Below are 17398 nucleotides of genomic sequence, written 5' to 3'. Positions count from 1 at the left end.
ATACTTTATCATAATCCAGTCTTTACTGTGTTCCAACAGTGTACAAAATTGCAGTGGTACATTTAATTATAATATGAAGAATGCAATTCTGTTTAATCTGGAGATTTTAAATTCCCTAACTAAAATAATAATAATGTTTGGATACAAAGAAGTTTAGAATATATGAATAGCAGCTGGGTGCAGTGGCTCACGCCTGTAATCCCAGCACTTTGGGAAGCCAAGGCGGGTGGATCAGTTGAGGTCAGGAGTTCGAGACTAGCCTGGCCAACATGGTGAAACCACCTCTCTAACTAAAAATACAAACAAGTCCCAGCTACTTGGGAGGCTAAGGCAGGAGAATCGCTGGAAACTGGGAGGCGGGGATTGCATTGAGCCGAGGTCACACCACTCAGGTCCAGCCTGAGTGACAGAGCAAAACTCTTTCCAAAAAAAAAAAAAGAATATAGGAATAGCAAATTAATTTTATTGTTTTATTTATTATTAGTGTCTAGAATGGGTGCAGTGGCTCATGCCTGTAATCTTAGCACTTTGGGAGGTGGAGGTGGGAGCATGGCTTGAGGCCAGGAATTTGAGACTCGTTACAAAAAATAAAGATAAAAAAATTAGTCAGGTGTGGTGGTAGGTGCCTGTAGTCTCCTACTTAGGAGGCAGAGGTGGGAGGATCACCTCATCTTAGGTCCCAGGAAGTCAGGGTTGCAGTGAGTTGTGATAACTGCCACTGTGCTCCAGCCTGGGCGACAGAGTGAGACCCTGTATCAAAAAAAGGAAAAAGACACTTTAATGATTTAAATACAGCAAATCCAAATTTTTATTTCTATTTTTTTTTCTGGTTTTGAAAGCATAAAGAGTCAAAATAAGCAATGTTGTTTGAATTTATTTAACTGCTTTTTAACTCTTTATTGCACAACCTGGAATATCTTTATCTGGTAATTTTTTTTTTTTTTTTGGAGACGGGAGTTTCGCTCTTGTTGCCCAGGCTGGAGTGCAGTGGTGCGATCTCAGCTCACTGCAACCTCCGCCTCTCCGGTTCAAGCGATTCTCCTCCCTCAGTCTCCCAAGTAGCTGGGATTACAGACACCTGCCACCATGCCCAGGTAATTTTTTGTATTTTTAGTAGAGACAGGGTTTCACCACGTTGGCCAGGCTGGTCTTGAACTCCTGACCTCAAGTGATCCACCCTTCTTGGCCTCCCAAAGTGTTGGGATTACAGGCGTGAGCCACCGCACCCGGCCATCTTGTCAAAATTGATTCCAAATTTCAGTTACTTCCCTGATAGATTTCACGTTATTATTACTTCTAGTTGTTTTTGTTGTTGTTGTTTTGAGAAGGGGTCTTCCTGTTTTGCCCAGGCTGGAGTACAGTGACACAATCATAGCTCACTGTAGCCTTGAACTTCTGGACTCAAGCTATTCTTCTGCTTCAGCCTCTCGAGTAGCTGGGACGACAGGCCTGTGACACCACACCCAGCTAATTAAAAAATTTTTTTTGTAATAGGCTGGGAATGGTGGGTCAGTCCTATAATCCCAGCACTTTGGGAGGCTGAGGTGGGCAGATCACTTGAGGTTAGGAGTTCAAGACCAGCTTGGCCAACATGGTGAAACCCCATCTCTACTAAAAATACAAAAAAAATTAGCCAGGCGTGGTAGCACATGCCTGTAGTTACAGCTGCTCAGGAGGCTGAGGCAGTAGAATCGCTGGAACTCAGAAGGCAGAGGTTGCAGTGAAGCGAGATCATGCCATTGCACTCCAGGCTGGGTGACAGAGCCAGGCTCAGTCGCAAAAAAAATAATAATAAAATAAAAAAGATACAGAAAATACAAGTTGATTGTGATCCCATGATTTTTCTTAAATTTATAAAAGGATTCAGGGTACCCTTATGGTAATTGATTGATAGACTATTTTATTCTATTTTGAAAAATATGTAAATTTTCTCTTTGTTGGTAGACCTCTAAGAAAGAATAAAAGAAATAAATAGCGAGTTTTATGAATAGTTAGGACTACTTAAAAAAGAAATTAAGTTATTTTAGAGGGCCCTGATGGTATAACCAAGGATTAAGCAGGGTGGAATATTTTAGATATGAGTGTCTGTGGACTTCAACAGCAGAAATGTAGTCAGACTTTAGAGGGACTCAGCTAGAACTGGAGGCCATCAGGAGTCTCTCTCTTTTCATTTGTACTCTCTTCTCTTCTATTTACACTTATTCTTTCCAACCAGCCCCCTCTGTTCATATTCCACATAATTGAAAATATTGTCTCTGGCAACTCTCTTCATATTTTATGGGTTCAGCCACATGAAGTTCATTTGCTCTTTCAGCCTTTCTTTTGCTTTTGAGACAGGGTCTTGCTCTGTTACCCAGGCTGGAGTGCAGTGGTGTGATCATGGCTCCCTGCAGCCATGACCTCTCAGACTCAAGCAATCTTCCCTCCTCAACCTCCTGAGTAGCTGGGACTATGGGTGCAAGCCACCATGCCCAACTAATTTTCTTATTTGTATTTTTTGTAGAGATGGGGTCTCCTTATGTTTCCCAGGCTGATCTCGAACTCCTGGGCTGAAGTGATCCTCCCACCTCAGCCTCCCAAAGTGCTGAGATTATAAGCGTGAGCCACCGCACCTGGCCCTTTCTCAACCTTTCTTACTCTCATATGGCTAGGGAGATCAGGGCAGACAACCAAGTAGATATTGACTATATTCAGAGTTTTAAGATTCTTTTTTTTTTGTTCTTTCTTTTCTTTTTTTTTTTTTTGGAGACGGAATTTCACTGTCACCAGACTGGAGTGCAGAGGCGCTATCTTGGCTCACTGCAACCTCTGCTTCCTGGGTTCAAGCAATTCTCATGCCTCAGCCTCCCGAGTAGTTGGGATTACAGGCACACGCCACCACACCCAGCTAATTTTTGTATTTTTAGTAGAGACGAGGTTTCACCATGTTGGTCAAGCAAGATGGTTTCCATCTCTTGACCTTGTGGTCTGCCCACCTTGATCTCCCACAGTGCTGGGATTACAGGTATGAGCCACCACACCCGGCTGAATTTTAAGGTTCCAGTTACTAATCAGAGTTAAACAAATAAACAAATAACCTTAGGTAATTTTGTGTGGAAGAAAAACCTGAAGTGAACTTTTATAACCAGTTTTTGGCTTAAGTATATTATATTGCCCAGTTATATATTGTGTTTTTCATACTAACAATTTACAGAAAATCATGCAAAAGCAGCCAGTAGGATAGAAGATAATCAGCTGTTGTGACCATTGGTCTTGTTTTTTACTACTAATTCTTACTAATTTTTACTACTAATTCTATTCCAGATAATTAAAATCTGTATTAGATTTCTAGGGATGGAGTCCCAAACTAGGATTTGTAGATGTTGTAATTATTCCTTTGATTATTCCATTGGTTTTCTCTGGGAATTTATGTAATCTTCCCTGGATCATTATTTTCAGATCTATTGACATTAGAGTTTCCTAGAATCTAAGAAGAAAACAAATGACATCCGCAAAGTGAAAAAGTCTTCACCTTTTAGCAAGAGCTTTTTGTCTCACCATCAGTCTCCTTTTTCTCATTCATTGTTAAACTGTGTTTGTAGGTATATTAGTAGAATGCTTAGTAAATTGTTATCTGCAATGACTTGTAAATACTTTTCTGTAGAGGGTTTTAGTGTCCATTTCTCTTGCCCCATTATGTTCTTATTATTTCAATTCAATAAGGAATGAATAATAGGTTAATATAATTTAATATTTAGTTACATACAATTTGAATAATTTTTTAAATGTTTTTCAACATCTTAAAAGACTGTGTGTGATGTCTAGGTTCATTGAATTAGGGTATTTTGTGTAGTTCTAACTTTTTTCAAACAGTTCCAGTCGTGGTTTTTAAATTTGGAGTTTTCAGAGGTGCTTCAGGGAGCCTGAAAGACAAGCAAACAATGTGAGATTTTAGCCTCCTCCCTATACTTCAACCAGAAAGATTTCTTTAAAAAAAAAAGGTCTGTTTGGGGAGAAAACAAAAGCCCAAACATGTAATCCATTCATTTACTAGATGTGTATTGACTACTGTATGCTAGAACTGGGTATACAAAGATGGGGAAACATTGATTAGTGGCTTTTTCTTAGCAGAAAATCAATCTGAGCAAAATGTTAATTTTTCCCCGTTTGGTTTAGAATTATGCATATTCTATATAAACATGGTCAGTGCATTTTTAACTTTAAAAACATATTTTAAATTCCAGAATTCTGTCCGAGACCTGTTGTATTTGACTTTTTTTGGGGGAGGAAGCAGTGTGGTTTTCATAATGCTGTGCAGATAACTAATTGCATGTTTTACTTGCAGTCTTTTGTTGAAAATACATTTTTTTTCCTAGAATGAAAGACTTAAGAAACTGTGTACTGATCTAGAAGAGAAACATGAAGCATCAGAGCTTCAGATAAAGCAACAATCTACAAGCTACCGAAATCAACTTCAACAAAAAGAGGTAAATGTGATCACAGTTACTTCATATGTATTTCACTGTAATGTATTTAGGTATGTTTTTAGAGTTAGAATATAGATCAAGGTATATTCAGGTCTGTAAAAATAAGGTGATAAATTTAATAATTCTCAACTCAGTTTGATATCCCTTATTTAATAAGAACTTTATAAGGTTTTCTATTAAGTTTACGTTATATATTTGTTTACTTTTTTTTTCGTTTTTGAGACAGAGTCTCACTCTGTCACCCAGGTTGGAGTGCAGTGGCATAATCTCCACTCACTGTAGGCCTCCCGGGTTCAATTAGGATAGAACAGTAGCTCCTCCTACCCAGGGCTTTACAGTGAAGCCATTCTTTTGCCTCAGCTTCCTGAGTAGCTGGGATTACAGGTGCCTACAACCACACCTGGCTACGTTTTGTGTTTTTAATAGAGATGGGGTTTCGCCATGTTGGCCAAGCTGGTTTCGAACTCCTGACCTCAGGTGATCTGCCCGCCTCGGCCTCCCAAAGTGCTAGTTTATATTATATAAACCAACCTATGTGATGTGTAATTTTTTCTTTCCAAAACAAGAAGAAAAAGTTTTTGTATAAAATATCTGTAGACATCTGTTGCTTATAATTTCTGATTTTATGAAGCCTAATATTTGTTCTGTTGGCAAGTGCTTGATTTTCCATGGAAAAACAGTATTAAGTATATTGTAATCTACTTATAATTGTCTTATAAATGTGTTGAGTTTTTTTAGTTTGAAATGGCTGCCTTGGAATTGACTTATCTTTGCTTTACAGTGCTGGTAGTAGATATTATTATATAGTTTAATGTTATTCTGAATCCTTAAAAAATACAGTCTGTATCCTCATGTGTCATGCTGTTACTGAATTCTCTTTAGTGTTTAGTACATAAGTGGACCCCAGTAAATACTTAAATTGAATTGAACCATTTCCTGTTTTATTATTTAGATCATTTGCGTGTTTTTCAGTTTTTGACTAAGTGTTCATTTCTACCATAACTGTATATTTGGGTTTTAAAAATCTAGGTGCCATGATTTCTGGTTCCTTTTGTGATATGCTAAGGTGAAAGATGAAAGTATAGCACATTAAAGATATACATAGGCATTGAAAGAAGTAGTGCTTAAATTTTCTATTTTTTTTTGATACAGAGTTTCACTCTTGTTGCCTAGACTGGAGTGCAATGGCGCAATCTCAGCTCACCATAAACTCCGTTTTGCAGGTTCAAGTGATTCTCCTGCCTCAGCCTCCTGAGTAGCTGGGATTACAGGCATGCACCACCATGCTCAGCTAATTTTGTATTTTCAGTAGAGACAGGGTTTCTCCATGTTGGCCAGGCTGGTCTCAAACTCCGGACCTCAGGTGCTCCTCCTACCTTGGCCTCCCAAAGTGCTGGGATTACAGGTGTGAGCCATTACACCCGGCCCGAAAGTAGTGCTTAAATTTTCAATTTGTTGGGAAGTGATAATTTTATAAAATACAATAAAAAATGAATTACTACAAAAACAAAACGAATACTAAAAAAAGCAAAGTTGCAGGTTCAGATTATTATTTTTTTTTTAGATGAAGTGTCGCTCTGTTGCCCAGGTTAGAGCACAGTGGTGCAACAATCTCGGCTCACTGCAACCTCTGTGTCCCCGGTTCAAGCAGTTTTCGTGCCCCAGCCTCCCGAGTAGCTGGGATTACAGGCATGTGCTACTGCGCATGGCTAATTTTTATATTTTTTGTAGAGATGGGGTTTCACCACATTGGCGAGGCTGGTCTCAAAATCCTGACCTCAGGTGATCTACCTGCCTTGGCCTCCCAAAGTGCTGAGATTATAGGCGTTAGCCACTGTACCTGGCTGCAAGTTCAAATTAAAGTTAAAACCTCCTTTTTTTTTTCCTCACGATTTCCCAGCTCTACTAAAAATAGAAAACTTAGCTGGGCATGGTGGCATGTGCCTGCAGTCTCAGCTACTCGGGAGGCTGAGACAGGAGAATTGCCTGAACCCAGGAGGTGGAGGTTGCAGTGAGTTTAGATGGTGCTGCTACACTCCAGCCTGGGCAACAGAGCGAGACTCTGTCTCAAAAAAGAAAAAAAAGATTCAGCAGATATAAAATTACCACCAAATTGCTTTACAGGTCTTTAAACCTTACTCTTCCCATTGCTGTACTTGCTATGGACTGGTAGTGAGCATTCACTGCATTCGTCCGTGGGTCACACTTTGAGTAGCACTGACTTATAAACATTATGATAGAACAGTATTTCCTCCTACCCGGGGTTTACAGCTGAATCGTTATGACACTTTAAAAGCATATACATGTTGGCTGAGCGCGGTGGCTCACGCCCATAATCCCAGCACTTTGAGAGGCTGAGGTGGGTGGATCATGAGGTCAGGAGTTCAAGACCAGACTGGCCAACATGGTGAAACCCTGTCTTTACTTAAAAAATGCAAAAATTAGCTGGGCGTGGTGGCTCATGCCTGTAATCCCAGCTACTTTGGTGGCTGAAGTAGGAGAATTGCTTGAATCAGGACCCGAGAGATAGAGATTGCAGTGAGCCAAGATCACGCCACTGCACTCCAGCCTGAGCTACAGAGCAAGACTCCATCTCAAAGAAAAAAAAAAGAAAAGAAAAGCATATACATGTTTACACCACCTAGGAGATTGTAACTTAGTGTACTGGGAAGAGGCCCTGGTACAGGTTGAGCATTCCTACCAAAATACAAAATGCTCCAAAATCCAAAACTTTTGAGTGCCAGTGCGATGCCACAAGTGGAAAATTCCACACATAAGTACTGAACACAAGCTTTGTTTTATGCACAAAATTGCTAAAAGCATTTTATAAAATTACTTTCCCATGTCTATATGGGTATTAAGGTGTATATGAAACAGAAATGAATTTTGTGTTTAGACTTGGGTCCCATCCCCAAGATATTTCATTATGTTTATGAAGATATTCTCAAATTGGAAAATACCTGAAATGTGAAACCCTACTAGTCTCAAGCATTCAGATAAGGATACTCAACCTGTACTGATAATTTTCAAAAGCTCCATAGGTGATTCTGATGCTTACCTCACAGTTGAAAATACTGGTGTGGAAAATTTTGGCATTTTATTTTCTACTGAACTATCCATATTAGAGGGCACATTAAGCATTCCGGTTTGGAAATATCTGTTATTACAGTTTGTAATTGTATAACTCTACAAGTTGATATAAGTATCTTATATAATGATAGCTTTTAAAATATAACTACATTTGAAAAAAATGTGGATTTCAGTACTTTTTACAAGGATGAAAGATATGATTATATGGATCTGCTGCTTTCTGAATATCTGCAGCCTTCATTGTGATGTTCATATTCTCCAAGATGGAATTTATCTCATGTCATTTGTGGGAAAATGAATGAAATTTGTACACTACCATGAATTTCCATTCGAGAAGGGGTTCCAGTATGAAAAACTTGTTTGTTATGACATATGACATACATGTGTTTAGCTTTTGTCTACTTGCTTAACTCTATGCATATGGAAATACTGTTACTTTTTATTTATTCCAAATTAAAAGCAAATGATTTGTGACACAAATGACTGTAAAATAAATTGTGTTACAAATTTAAAAAAAAGAAAAAAGAAATACTGTTACTTTTTGGCTGTGTTCCCAATATCAAATTTTCCTCAGTTGTGGCAGTGTCTTCTGGACTAGTTTGACTGCTTTACAGAAAGCTTATTTCAGTTCTGTCTATATTGTTTGTTTTTGTGTTTTGAATGATCTTTTACTCAGAGTGGATGTGGCATTGTGGTAGGTCCTGTGTTTATAATTTCTTTTGTTCTATAACTTGCCAGCCTTCAGTCAAAACTCTGCTGGTAGCTTCAGAATTTATATACTGTTCTCTTCCTGAATAGGTCAGATTCTCACTGCCTCCTCTTTGCCGTAGCTAAAGCTAAGACCTCTTTCAGTATATTATTTCTTTTTAAGATTCATGGGCTAATAACCTTGGGCTCACTGTTTCACTGTTATCTTATCTAAAAAGATTAGATTTATAAATCAAAGCATTCTTCCAGCTGTGTTGTGCAGACCAGTACAAAGTTACCTCTGATTCATGGTCCATTTTAAGCCTTCATCTAGCCATAATCAGTTACGTAAGACTCTTGTGACAGGAGATGTTTTAAGAAAATTTCCAATGCATGGACTGACACAGCTTTCATTTCTCAACGTTTAAGATTTGGTAATCACAAACAGAACCCTAAGAAATTGCCTATACTACCCCATACAGAGAAGATAGCAAACCCGTGTTGAACTGAGAAATGCATTGTTTTAGTTAACATATGAAATTCTGATATTTCTACTATTTGTGACATTATTTGTGCTTTGTGTTTGTGTTTTAAATAAAAATGTTATAGTTAGAATCTTATATAAGATAGATTCAGTTAATAGAGGACCATCCTTGGATAATCTTAGATAAATTATTGTGTCTTTTAATACAAATCTACAAAAGGTTAATATGATTGTTTTAAAGTACCCTTTTTAAAACATGGGTTATAAATATATAGGTAGAAATCAGCCATCTTAAAGCCAGACAGATTGCACTCCAGGATCAGTTGCAGAAACTGCAGTCAGCTGCTCAGTCAGTACCTTCGGGAGCTGGCGGTGTACCAGCCACAACTGCATCGTCTTCATTCACTTATGGGATTAGTCATCATCCTTCAGCTTTCCCTGACGATGATATGGACTTCGGAGATGTAATTTCATCCCAACAAGAAATAAACCGACTTTCAAATGAAGTTTCAAGGCTTGAGTCCGAAGTTGGCCATTGGAGGCATATTGCCCAGGTAGATAAAATTTTTTATGAGTTTTTGAAAACTTTGAATAAAAATACTGGTGTAATATAAAAAGCTGTATGTAGGGCGTTTGATATCCGAAAGAACCCTGGACTAGGAAATAGAAAACCTGTATTCTAATTCCACCAGTGACTTTCTAAGTGATTTTGGTCATCATCTTTCTCTCCCAGTCTGTTTCCCTTTCTGTACACTATTTGGGAAAAAGTTACAAAAAATTAAATTAACAGATCCTTTTTTTAAAAAAAAATGTTATGAGTCCAGGACTCAAAAGAGAAAAAATGTTGAATTGCTGTGGTTGAACCAAGAAACTTCTCTGCTGGAGTCCCTAAGACTCCTGTGGCAAAAACATCAGGATTCCGAGGCACCATGTTTGAAACCACTTGCTTAGATGTTGTTTGAGGTTTCTGCTAGCTCTAGTTACATGCAAAATGAAAATCTGGTCATTGATATTATAAAATATGATAAACTATTTTGTGTTGTTTCTCATGCATTAGCAAGTAATTCTTTGCCATTTGGGGCTGTAAACTTTCTTCCAAGAACCCCTTTTTTATCTTAGATATCAGATTGTATACAGGTGAATATCTCTGACCTGGAATGCTTGAGACTAGACACTAGACGTGTTTCACATTTTGGATTTTGGAATCTTTTCTTTTACTTTTTTTTTTTTTTTTTTTTGGAGACAGAGTCTCACTCTGTTGCTCAGGCTGGAGTGCAGTGGCATGATCTTGACCCATGCAACTTCTGCCTCCCAGGTTCAAGCAATTCTCCTGCCTCAGCCTCCTGAGTAGCTGGGATTACAGGCACACGCCACCACACCTGGCTAATTTTTTTTTGTGTTTTTAGTAGAGATGGGGTTTCACCATGTTGCCCAGGCTGGTCTCCAACTCCTGACCTCTGGTAATCCACCTGCTTCAGCCTCCCAAAGTGCTGGGATTACAGGCATGAGCCACTGCATCCAGCCAGATTTTGGAATATTTTCATAAACATAATGAAATATCTTGAGGGTGGGATCCAAGTCTTACCATGGAATTCATTTAGTTACATATAAAATTTATACCCATTGGTACTTGTGAAGGTAATTTTATACAATATTTTAAGTAATATTCTATAACTTGTTCATGAAACAAAGTTTGTGTTAAGTACTTATGTGTGGAATTTTCCACTTGTGGCATCATATTGGCAGTCAGATATTTCAGATTTTGGAGTATTTCAGATTTTGGATTTTTGGATTAGAGATTCTCAACCTGTATGCTATGGAAATTGTCAGGAGACATTAAGACCTGGAATTAACTGGAACATTGTTCATTTGAATTTAATTTCATCATTGCAAGAAAAAAACAAATTATATGAGTAAAAAGATTGTTTTTTGTGTTTGTGTAAATGTAATCTAGTTATGTAAAGGAGAAATCTTCCCAATTAAAATTATCTCCTTCCTTCACAAGTTGCTGGACATTCTCAGTACACAAAATAAGCCTTAGAGAAGATGATCTTTTGGTCCATCTTATCTTCAAAAAGCAGTAGTTCTTAAACTTTGTATGTGTAACAAATGACCTGGGGAATTTGGCAATATTGTGGATCTTCTGTTGTACCTTCAGAGATACCAATTTGTTAGCCAGTTTTAGGGCCTTAAACTGCTTTCAAACAAATAGCTCTGGTGATTCTGATAACCTGAGGAACACATTTTAAGAAACAATGGTCAGGGTAAGATTTCATAGGGAAGAGAATAGTTTTTGGTGTGTTCGCTTCAGCATGTCTTGAATGCCTACTCCATGACAGACCTGTACTAGACTACAAAGGTGAAAAAGGCGTTATTGGGACCTTTCTGAGGACTTAATTTTCTAGCAAGACATAATAAAAATTAATATTTGTATTGCACTTTACAAGATCCTCTATATGTATTATCCCAATATATTATTATGTTAATAACTATGAGATGTATTTATTACCTCTATTTTGTAGATAAGGAAACTGAAACTTTAAGTAATGCAATCCATTGCCACAGTGATTAAATTATGATTCAGACACACATTTTGACTCTAAATCCTGTATTTTTTCTATTATGCTTTATTCTTTGAGTCCTAGAGTAGCTTTTGGTTCATTAAGATATTATGTAGTAATATTAATAAAGATAAATGAACAACATACAGCTTTGAATGAGAAGAATCCAAAAGTTGTTTTATTTATTTGTTAAACCAAAGATTATTCTCTATTGGGTAGAGATCTTCTGGGTAAAATCATTTTAAAAAGATTTTGCCAGGCATGATGGTTCATGTCTAATCCCAGCACTTTGGGAGGCCAAGGCAGGAGGATTGCTTGAGACCAGGAGTTCAAGACCAGCCTGGGCAATATAGTGAGATACCGCCCCTCCACCCCACAAAAAAAAAAAAAAGAAAAAAATAGCTGGACATGGTGGGATGTGCCTGTAGTCCCAGCTACTTGGAATGCTGAGGCGGGAGGATTGCTTGAGCCCAGGAGGTAGAGGCTGCAGTGAGCCATGATCACACCACTGCATTCTAGCCTGAGTGACAGAGAAAGATCCTGTCTCAAAAAAAAAAAGAAAGAAAGAAAGAAAGAAAATTTCCTTTTAGAAAGCTGCTCAATTATCTTTATCCTTAAATTTTGTCAAGCTGGGTAAAATATTCTATAAATTTTTTTACCTTAACTTTAGTTATTTTATAAAACTGTTGTCCCCCCAATTAGTTAATAAATTCTTAAACATGATATCTTTTATTTACTGTGTATTATTCACTGCTGGACTAGGTTCTTTTTTCTTTTTTTTGAGACGCAATTTTGTTCTTGTTACCCAGGCTGGAGTGCAATGGCGCGATCTCGGCTCACCGCAACCTCCGCCTCCTGGGTTCAGGCAATTCTCCTGCCTCAGCCTCCTGAGTAGCTGGGATTACAGGCACGCGTCGCCATGCCCAGCTAATTTTTTGTGTTTTTAGTAGATACGGGGTTTCACCATGTTGACCAGGATGGTCTCGATCTCTTGACCTCGTGATCCACCCGCCTCGGCCTCCCAAAGTGCTGGGATTATAGGCATGAGCCACCGTGCCCGGCTAGACTAGGTTCTTTAAAAGGTGCATGACATTCTTTAGTCAGAATCTGTGAAATGCCCCCTTTTTTAAAGAGTGTCTTTTAATGAAGTTTGTTTGTGACTTTCTGTTGACAAGAAAATCAGTATAATTATTTACTAATTCTCTTTTTCTGATCTAGTCTTCCAAAGCACAAGGAACACATAACTCTGATCAAAGTGAAATATGTAAACTACAAAATATTATTAAGGTAAGTCAAATTGTTGATTGATGATGGCAGTTACATATCTAAATCTACTTATTAAAAGCATAAGCATATGGTACTCAGAGACTGTTAATGTTAAAGAAAAAATGAAAAATAAAAGCATAAGCCTAAATTAGTAAAAGTCTCAGTTATAAAAGTCATTATCATTATATAGATCATGATATTTCTTTTTCTTTTAGAGAGGGGGTCTCACTGTGTTGGCAGGCTGGAGTGCAGTGTCATGATCAGGTCACTGCAGCCTCCAATTCCTGGGTTCAGGTGATCCTGCTGCATAAGCTTCCCATGTAGCTGGGACTACAGGCAGGCATGCCACCATGCCTGGCTCATTATTTCTAAATTTTTTGTATAGATGGGGCTTTTGTATAGATGGTGCCCAAGTTGGTCTCAAACTTCTAGTCTCAAGCCTTCTTCCTGCTTCGGCCTCCCAGAACTCTGGGAATCCAGATGTGAGCCAGCGCGCCTGGCCTAAAAATGTTTTTTATCTTCTTTATTATTTATGGCAAGTAAAGTAAATAAAAATCTCTGTCTTTCCAAAATCATTTGGTTTTGAACATTTATTAGGGAGTTTATCTCTCGTTAAGTCTCATATTCTATATAGTAAAACTGTCTTTATTAAAATGTAATTGCTGGGTTGCTGAAGTTTCCAGGTTTAGACTGAAAGGATATAGATAAAATAATAATATGCATTGGAAATAATTTAGCAGTAGAATTTTGCTAGTGCGTGTCAACTATTTCTTTAAAGAAAAGTCTTAGTTACGTGTATTATTGTGGCTGTGAATTAGTTTTAGTGTCAAAATTATTGTCAAATATAGAGTTTTTAGTTTTGGGTTCATTATTATTATAATACTAGAGTGGATAGAATCCAGATCAGACCAGTGTTTAAATCCTGGCTGTATTATTTACATGCTTTGCTAACTTTGGGCAAGTTAATTCTGTTTTATTATCAATAAAGTAGAGACCATGATAATGCCTACCTTATAGGATTGTTTTGAGGTTTAAATGTAAAGCTCTTAGCCCAGTGCTGGCACATAAGTAAGAAGTTAATTTACAGATTAGGATCTTTTTTTTTTTTTCATAAGAGCATCAATTTTTTCATAGATTAGGATTCTTGGTTACAAGCAACAAAAACTATCTCTGGCCAAGTAAAGCAAAAGAGGATTTATTGGAAGAACCCAGAGTAGTTCCTCTGCAGCATTGAAGGAGGAGCTGAGCATCTGGGCCTCAGGTTAGATAAGAGTGGGAAGAGTGTTAGGAATCTGGGTGGCGGGACCCAGTGGACAGACTCTTAAGAACGCACTTGTCCTGATGCTTCCTGTCAAACCAATTTCCCTAGTTGACGGACTCAGCTCAAGATCCAGGTTCCAGGGAGAGAGACAGTGGGCTCAACGTGGGTAGGAAGGCGCCAAGATTGACAGTTTGGGAGTCCCAGTAAGATTGGTAAAAGGAAAGGCTGAGTGAGACAATATGGGTAGTGGAACAGCAGGTACAGATTAGCCAGAGGGGTGACACCGGTATTGGTAGAATGTGTTATTAGGAAAAGGAGAGGTTCATGGTCACAGATATTAAGGAAAATACATTTTTACTCATCTTTTGTTTCAGCCTTTTCTTGCTGATGTTCCCTCATGAGAAATAGAAAAACTGTTTTTAAGACATAAGAAAGGAAAGAGTGAAGTTGTTCAGAATTGTCCTAATTTTGCGTCTGTGTTGAAATTCTTTTCAGCCTTAACATGTTCTGATAATTATTTTTAATAATGCAGACTTTTGGACAACGGTTAAATATATAGCTTACTTAAATTCATTGATTATAAATTTGAATAACTTTGTTTTCATTTTTTAAGGAACTAAAACAGAACCGAAGTCAGGAAATTGATGACCATCAACATGAAATGTCAGTACTGCAGAATGCGCACCAACAGAAATTGACAGAAATAAGTCGACGACATCGGGAAGAATTAAGTGACTATGAAGAACGAATTGAAGAACTTGAAAATCTGTTACAACAAGGTTATTGGTTTTATTTCTTTATTATTATTTCTTTTTAGATGGAATCTCCCTCTCATGCCCAGGTTGGAGTACAATGGCATGATCTCAGCTCACGTCAACCTCCACCCGCCAGGTTCAAGCAATTCTCCTGCCTCAGCCTCCTGAGTAGTTGGGATTACAGGCGCCTACCACCATGTCCAGCTAATTTTTGTATTTTTAGTAGAAATAGGGTTTCACCATGTTGGCCAGGCTGGTCTCGAACTCCTGACCTCAGGTGGTCCACTCGCCTCAGTCTCCCAAAGTGCTAGGATTATAGGAGTGAGCCCCTGTGCCTAGCTAGTTGTTAGTTTCATTAATTTAACATACTAGATGACATAATTAAATGGTAGGCCTAGCACTCTAAGACCAGGACAGTGCTGTCAACTTGCATTGAGTTATAATGAATGAGTAGATGACTAGTTCTGCTTATCTGCCAGAAATTTGCAATGACATCTCTACTTTCAAGATTCTGTGGCCAGGAGTGGTGGCTTATGGCTGTAATCCCAGCCCTTTGGGAGGCCAAGGCGTGTGGATCACTTGAGACCAGGAATTTGAGACCAGCGTGGCCAACATGGTGAAACCTCATCTCTACTAAAAATGCAAAAGTTAGTTGGATGTGGTGGTGCTTGCCTGTGTTCCCAGCTACTCGGGAGGCTAAGGTGGGAGGATCACTTGAACCCAGGAGGCAGAGGTTGCAGTGAGCTGAGATGGCACCAGTGCCCTCCAGCCTGGACAACAGAGTGAGACTCCATGTCAAAAAAAAAAAAAGGAATTTGTGAAAATGAAAATGTCCTTTTTGCCTTTGTGGTAAATAGTTATAATTTACAGATTTCTTTGCATTGTTTGGTGATGATATTTTGGTAATAAATGATTAGAGATATTGTCACTTTCTTTCAAACTTGGATACATAGGTCTTTATGTAGTTGATTCAAATATTTTCTCCCAACTTCTTATTTATTTTAAAATACTCTAGTTTATTACAGTAACTTAACTTTTAAGCTTTCCAAATTCTGAACTGTCTTAAATCTCTTGGTGTATATAACAAGCAAGAGCAAGTGCCAAGTTCTTGGTACTTGACATTTGACGTCCTTGTTTTGTGTTCATGTTCTAGGTGGCTCTGGAGTTACAGAAACTGATCACTCTCAAATCTATGAGATGCAAAAAACTATTCAAGTTCTACAAACAGAAAAAGTGGAGTCTACCAAAAAAATTGAAGAACTTGAGGATAAAATAAAAGATATAAATAAAAAATTATCTTCTGCAGAAAATGACAGAGATATTTTGAGGAGAAAACAAGAACAGCTAAATGTGGAAAAGAGACAAATAATGGAAGAATGTGAAAACTTGAAATTGGAATGTAGTAAATTGCAGCCTTCTGCCATGAAGCAAAGTGATACTGTGACAGAAAGGGAAAGACTTGTTGCACAGAGTGCATCAGTGGAAGAAGTATTCAGACTGCAACAAGCACTGTCTGGTATATAGTCTTTGTAACTTCTTTCAGATTGTTGTTTCATTGCATAGTAGTTGTTTTTAGAGACAAATGCTTCATTAACTGAATACTTTGTGGAAATGGCATATTCCTGGAAATGACTGCCTGTTAATATGGGTAGAATTGAGTGGAGTAAGAGTTAATAGGTTGCGAATAGGGCTTTCCTATTAAAAAGGATTAGGTATTGCTGTACTTTCTGTAACTCATCACAACCCACACCTTCCAGTTAGGGAATACAGCCTTTCTTCTTCAAAGTCACTTGTTACCTTTTTGAAATGATCTATATCCAAGCAAAGCCCTGAGTGCTTAGAGCAGTAGGTCTTCCACCGTTTTTTATGCTCATGATGATACTTAGTTACTATACCAGTATTCTGTGTTACAAAAAATGTACTAAATGAAATAGACCAAACACCAGTAAATAAAATAAATTTCAAAGTAATTGTACTCATGTTTTAAAAAACAAGTTTACTTAAAAATAAATTTACTTATGTAAGAATAATACATTTATTTATTTATCATATTGGGTGATCCAGATGAGTTTATTTGCTTAGAAAAGAAACCCACCCCCTTTTTTCCATTTCCATTGCCACAGAATTACTTCAGGCAATAATAATTGCTTTTTGCCTCTGTTAACTATGGTCCTTCTCTGAATGTAGCAGAATAGCATAGTGGGTAAGGACATAACTGGGTTAGAATCTAACTCTATCACTAATTAGCTGACCTTGGACAGGTGAACATCTCTATGCCTTGGTTATTTCATCTATAGGGTTGGGATAATAATGGTATCTTCCTTGTAGTTTTAGTAATCAGGAATATATGAGTTACTGTCTGCCACTCTTAGTGTCTAGCCAGTAGTGAGTGTTGAAGAGTTATCTTTTAAAATTCTCCTTTCTCGAAGATTCCTTCAATCTAGTTTTTTTTCTTCTCCAGCCAGAATAATTTGTCAGAAATGCAAAGCAGGTTACTCTCCTGTTTTTAGTACTTTGTAGCTCCCTGTGAACTGCGGGGTGATGTTTAAACTTCTTAGTTAGACATGATAATGTCTCTCATGATCTGGTTCCTACCTACTCTTCAGTTTAAATTTTTCCCATGCTCCTGACATTCTAAGCTTGAGCCATGTTGAATTTCTATAGCTCCTTAAACCAGCAATGTTGCCTTTTTGCTCTGTCACTCTTGCATTCTCGGCTTTCTCTGTGGAGTGTCTCTATGGCTCTTTTAGCTGACTCTCAGTGTATCAATTCAGTGCCGGTATTACCTCCACCAAGAGGTACCTAGCACTGCTACTTCCTGGCCCCAT

The 17398-nt window shown here is 37.9% G+C and overlaps 1 protein-coding gene across 3 annotated transcripts in view; it reads left to right on the top strand.

Moving 5' to 3' along the window:
• Nucleotides 1-17398, top strand: part of TRIP11 (thyroid hormone receptor interactor 11) — a 75932-nt gene that overhangs the window by 6472 nt on the left and 52062 nt on the right. For all 3 annotated transcript variants that reach the window (XM_012453130.3, XM_021675712.2, XM_021675711.2), the window contains exons 3-7: nucleotides 4356-4466; nucleotides 9003-9281; nucleotides 12507-12575; nucleotides 14429-14594; nucleotides 15724-16086. In XM_012453130.3, the coding sequence (XP_012308553.3) occupies nucleotides 4356-4466; nucleotides 9003-9281; nucleotides 12507-12575; nucleotides 14429-14594; nucleotides 15724-16086 (988 nt within the window). The remainder of the gene's footprint in view (nucleotides 1-4355; nucleotides 4467-9002; nucleotides 9282-12506; nucleotides 12576-14428; nucleotides 14595-15723; nucleotides 16087-17398) is intronic.

The sequence above is a fragment of the Aotus nancymaae genome, unplaced genomic scaffold, assembly GCF_030222135.1.
Source record: "Aotus nancymaae isolate 86718 unplaced genomic scaffold, 86718_ANA_hifiasm-v0.15.2.pri h1tg000011l, whole genome shotgun sequence".
Taxonomy (NCBI): domain Eukaryota; kingdom Metazoa; phylum Chordata; class Mammalia; order Primates; family Aotidae; genus Aotus; species Aotus nancymaae.
Note: the sequence above shows the minus strand (reverse complement) of the source record. Positions and strands in the feature narration are given on the sequence as shown.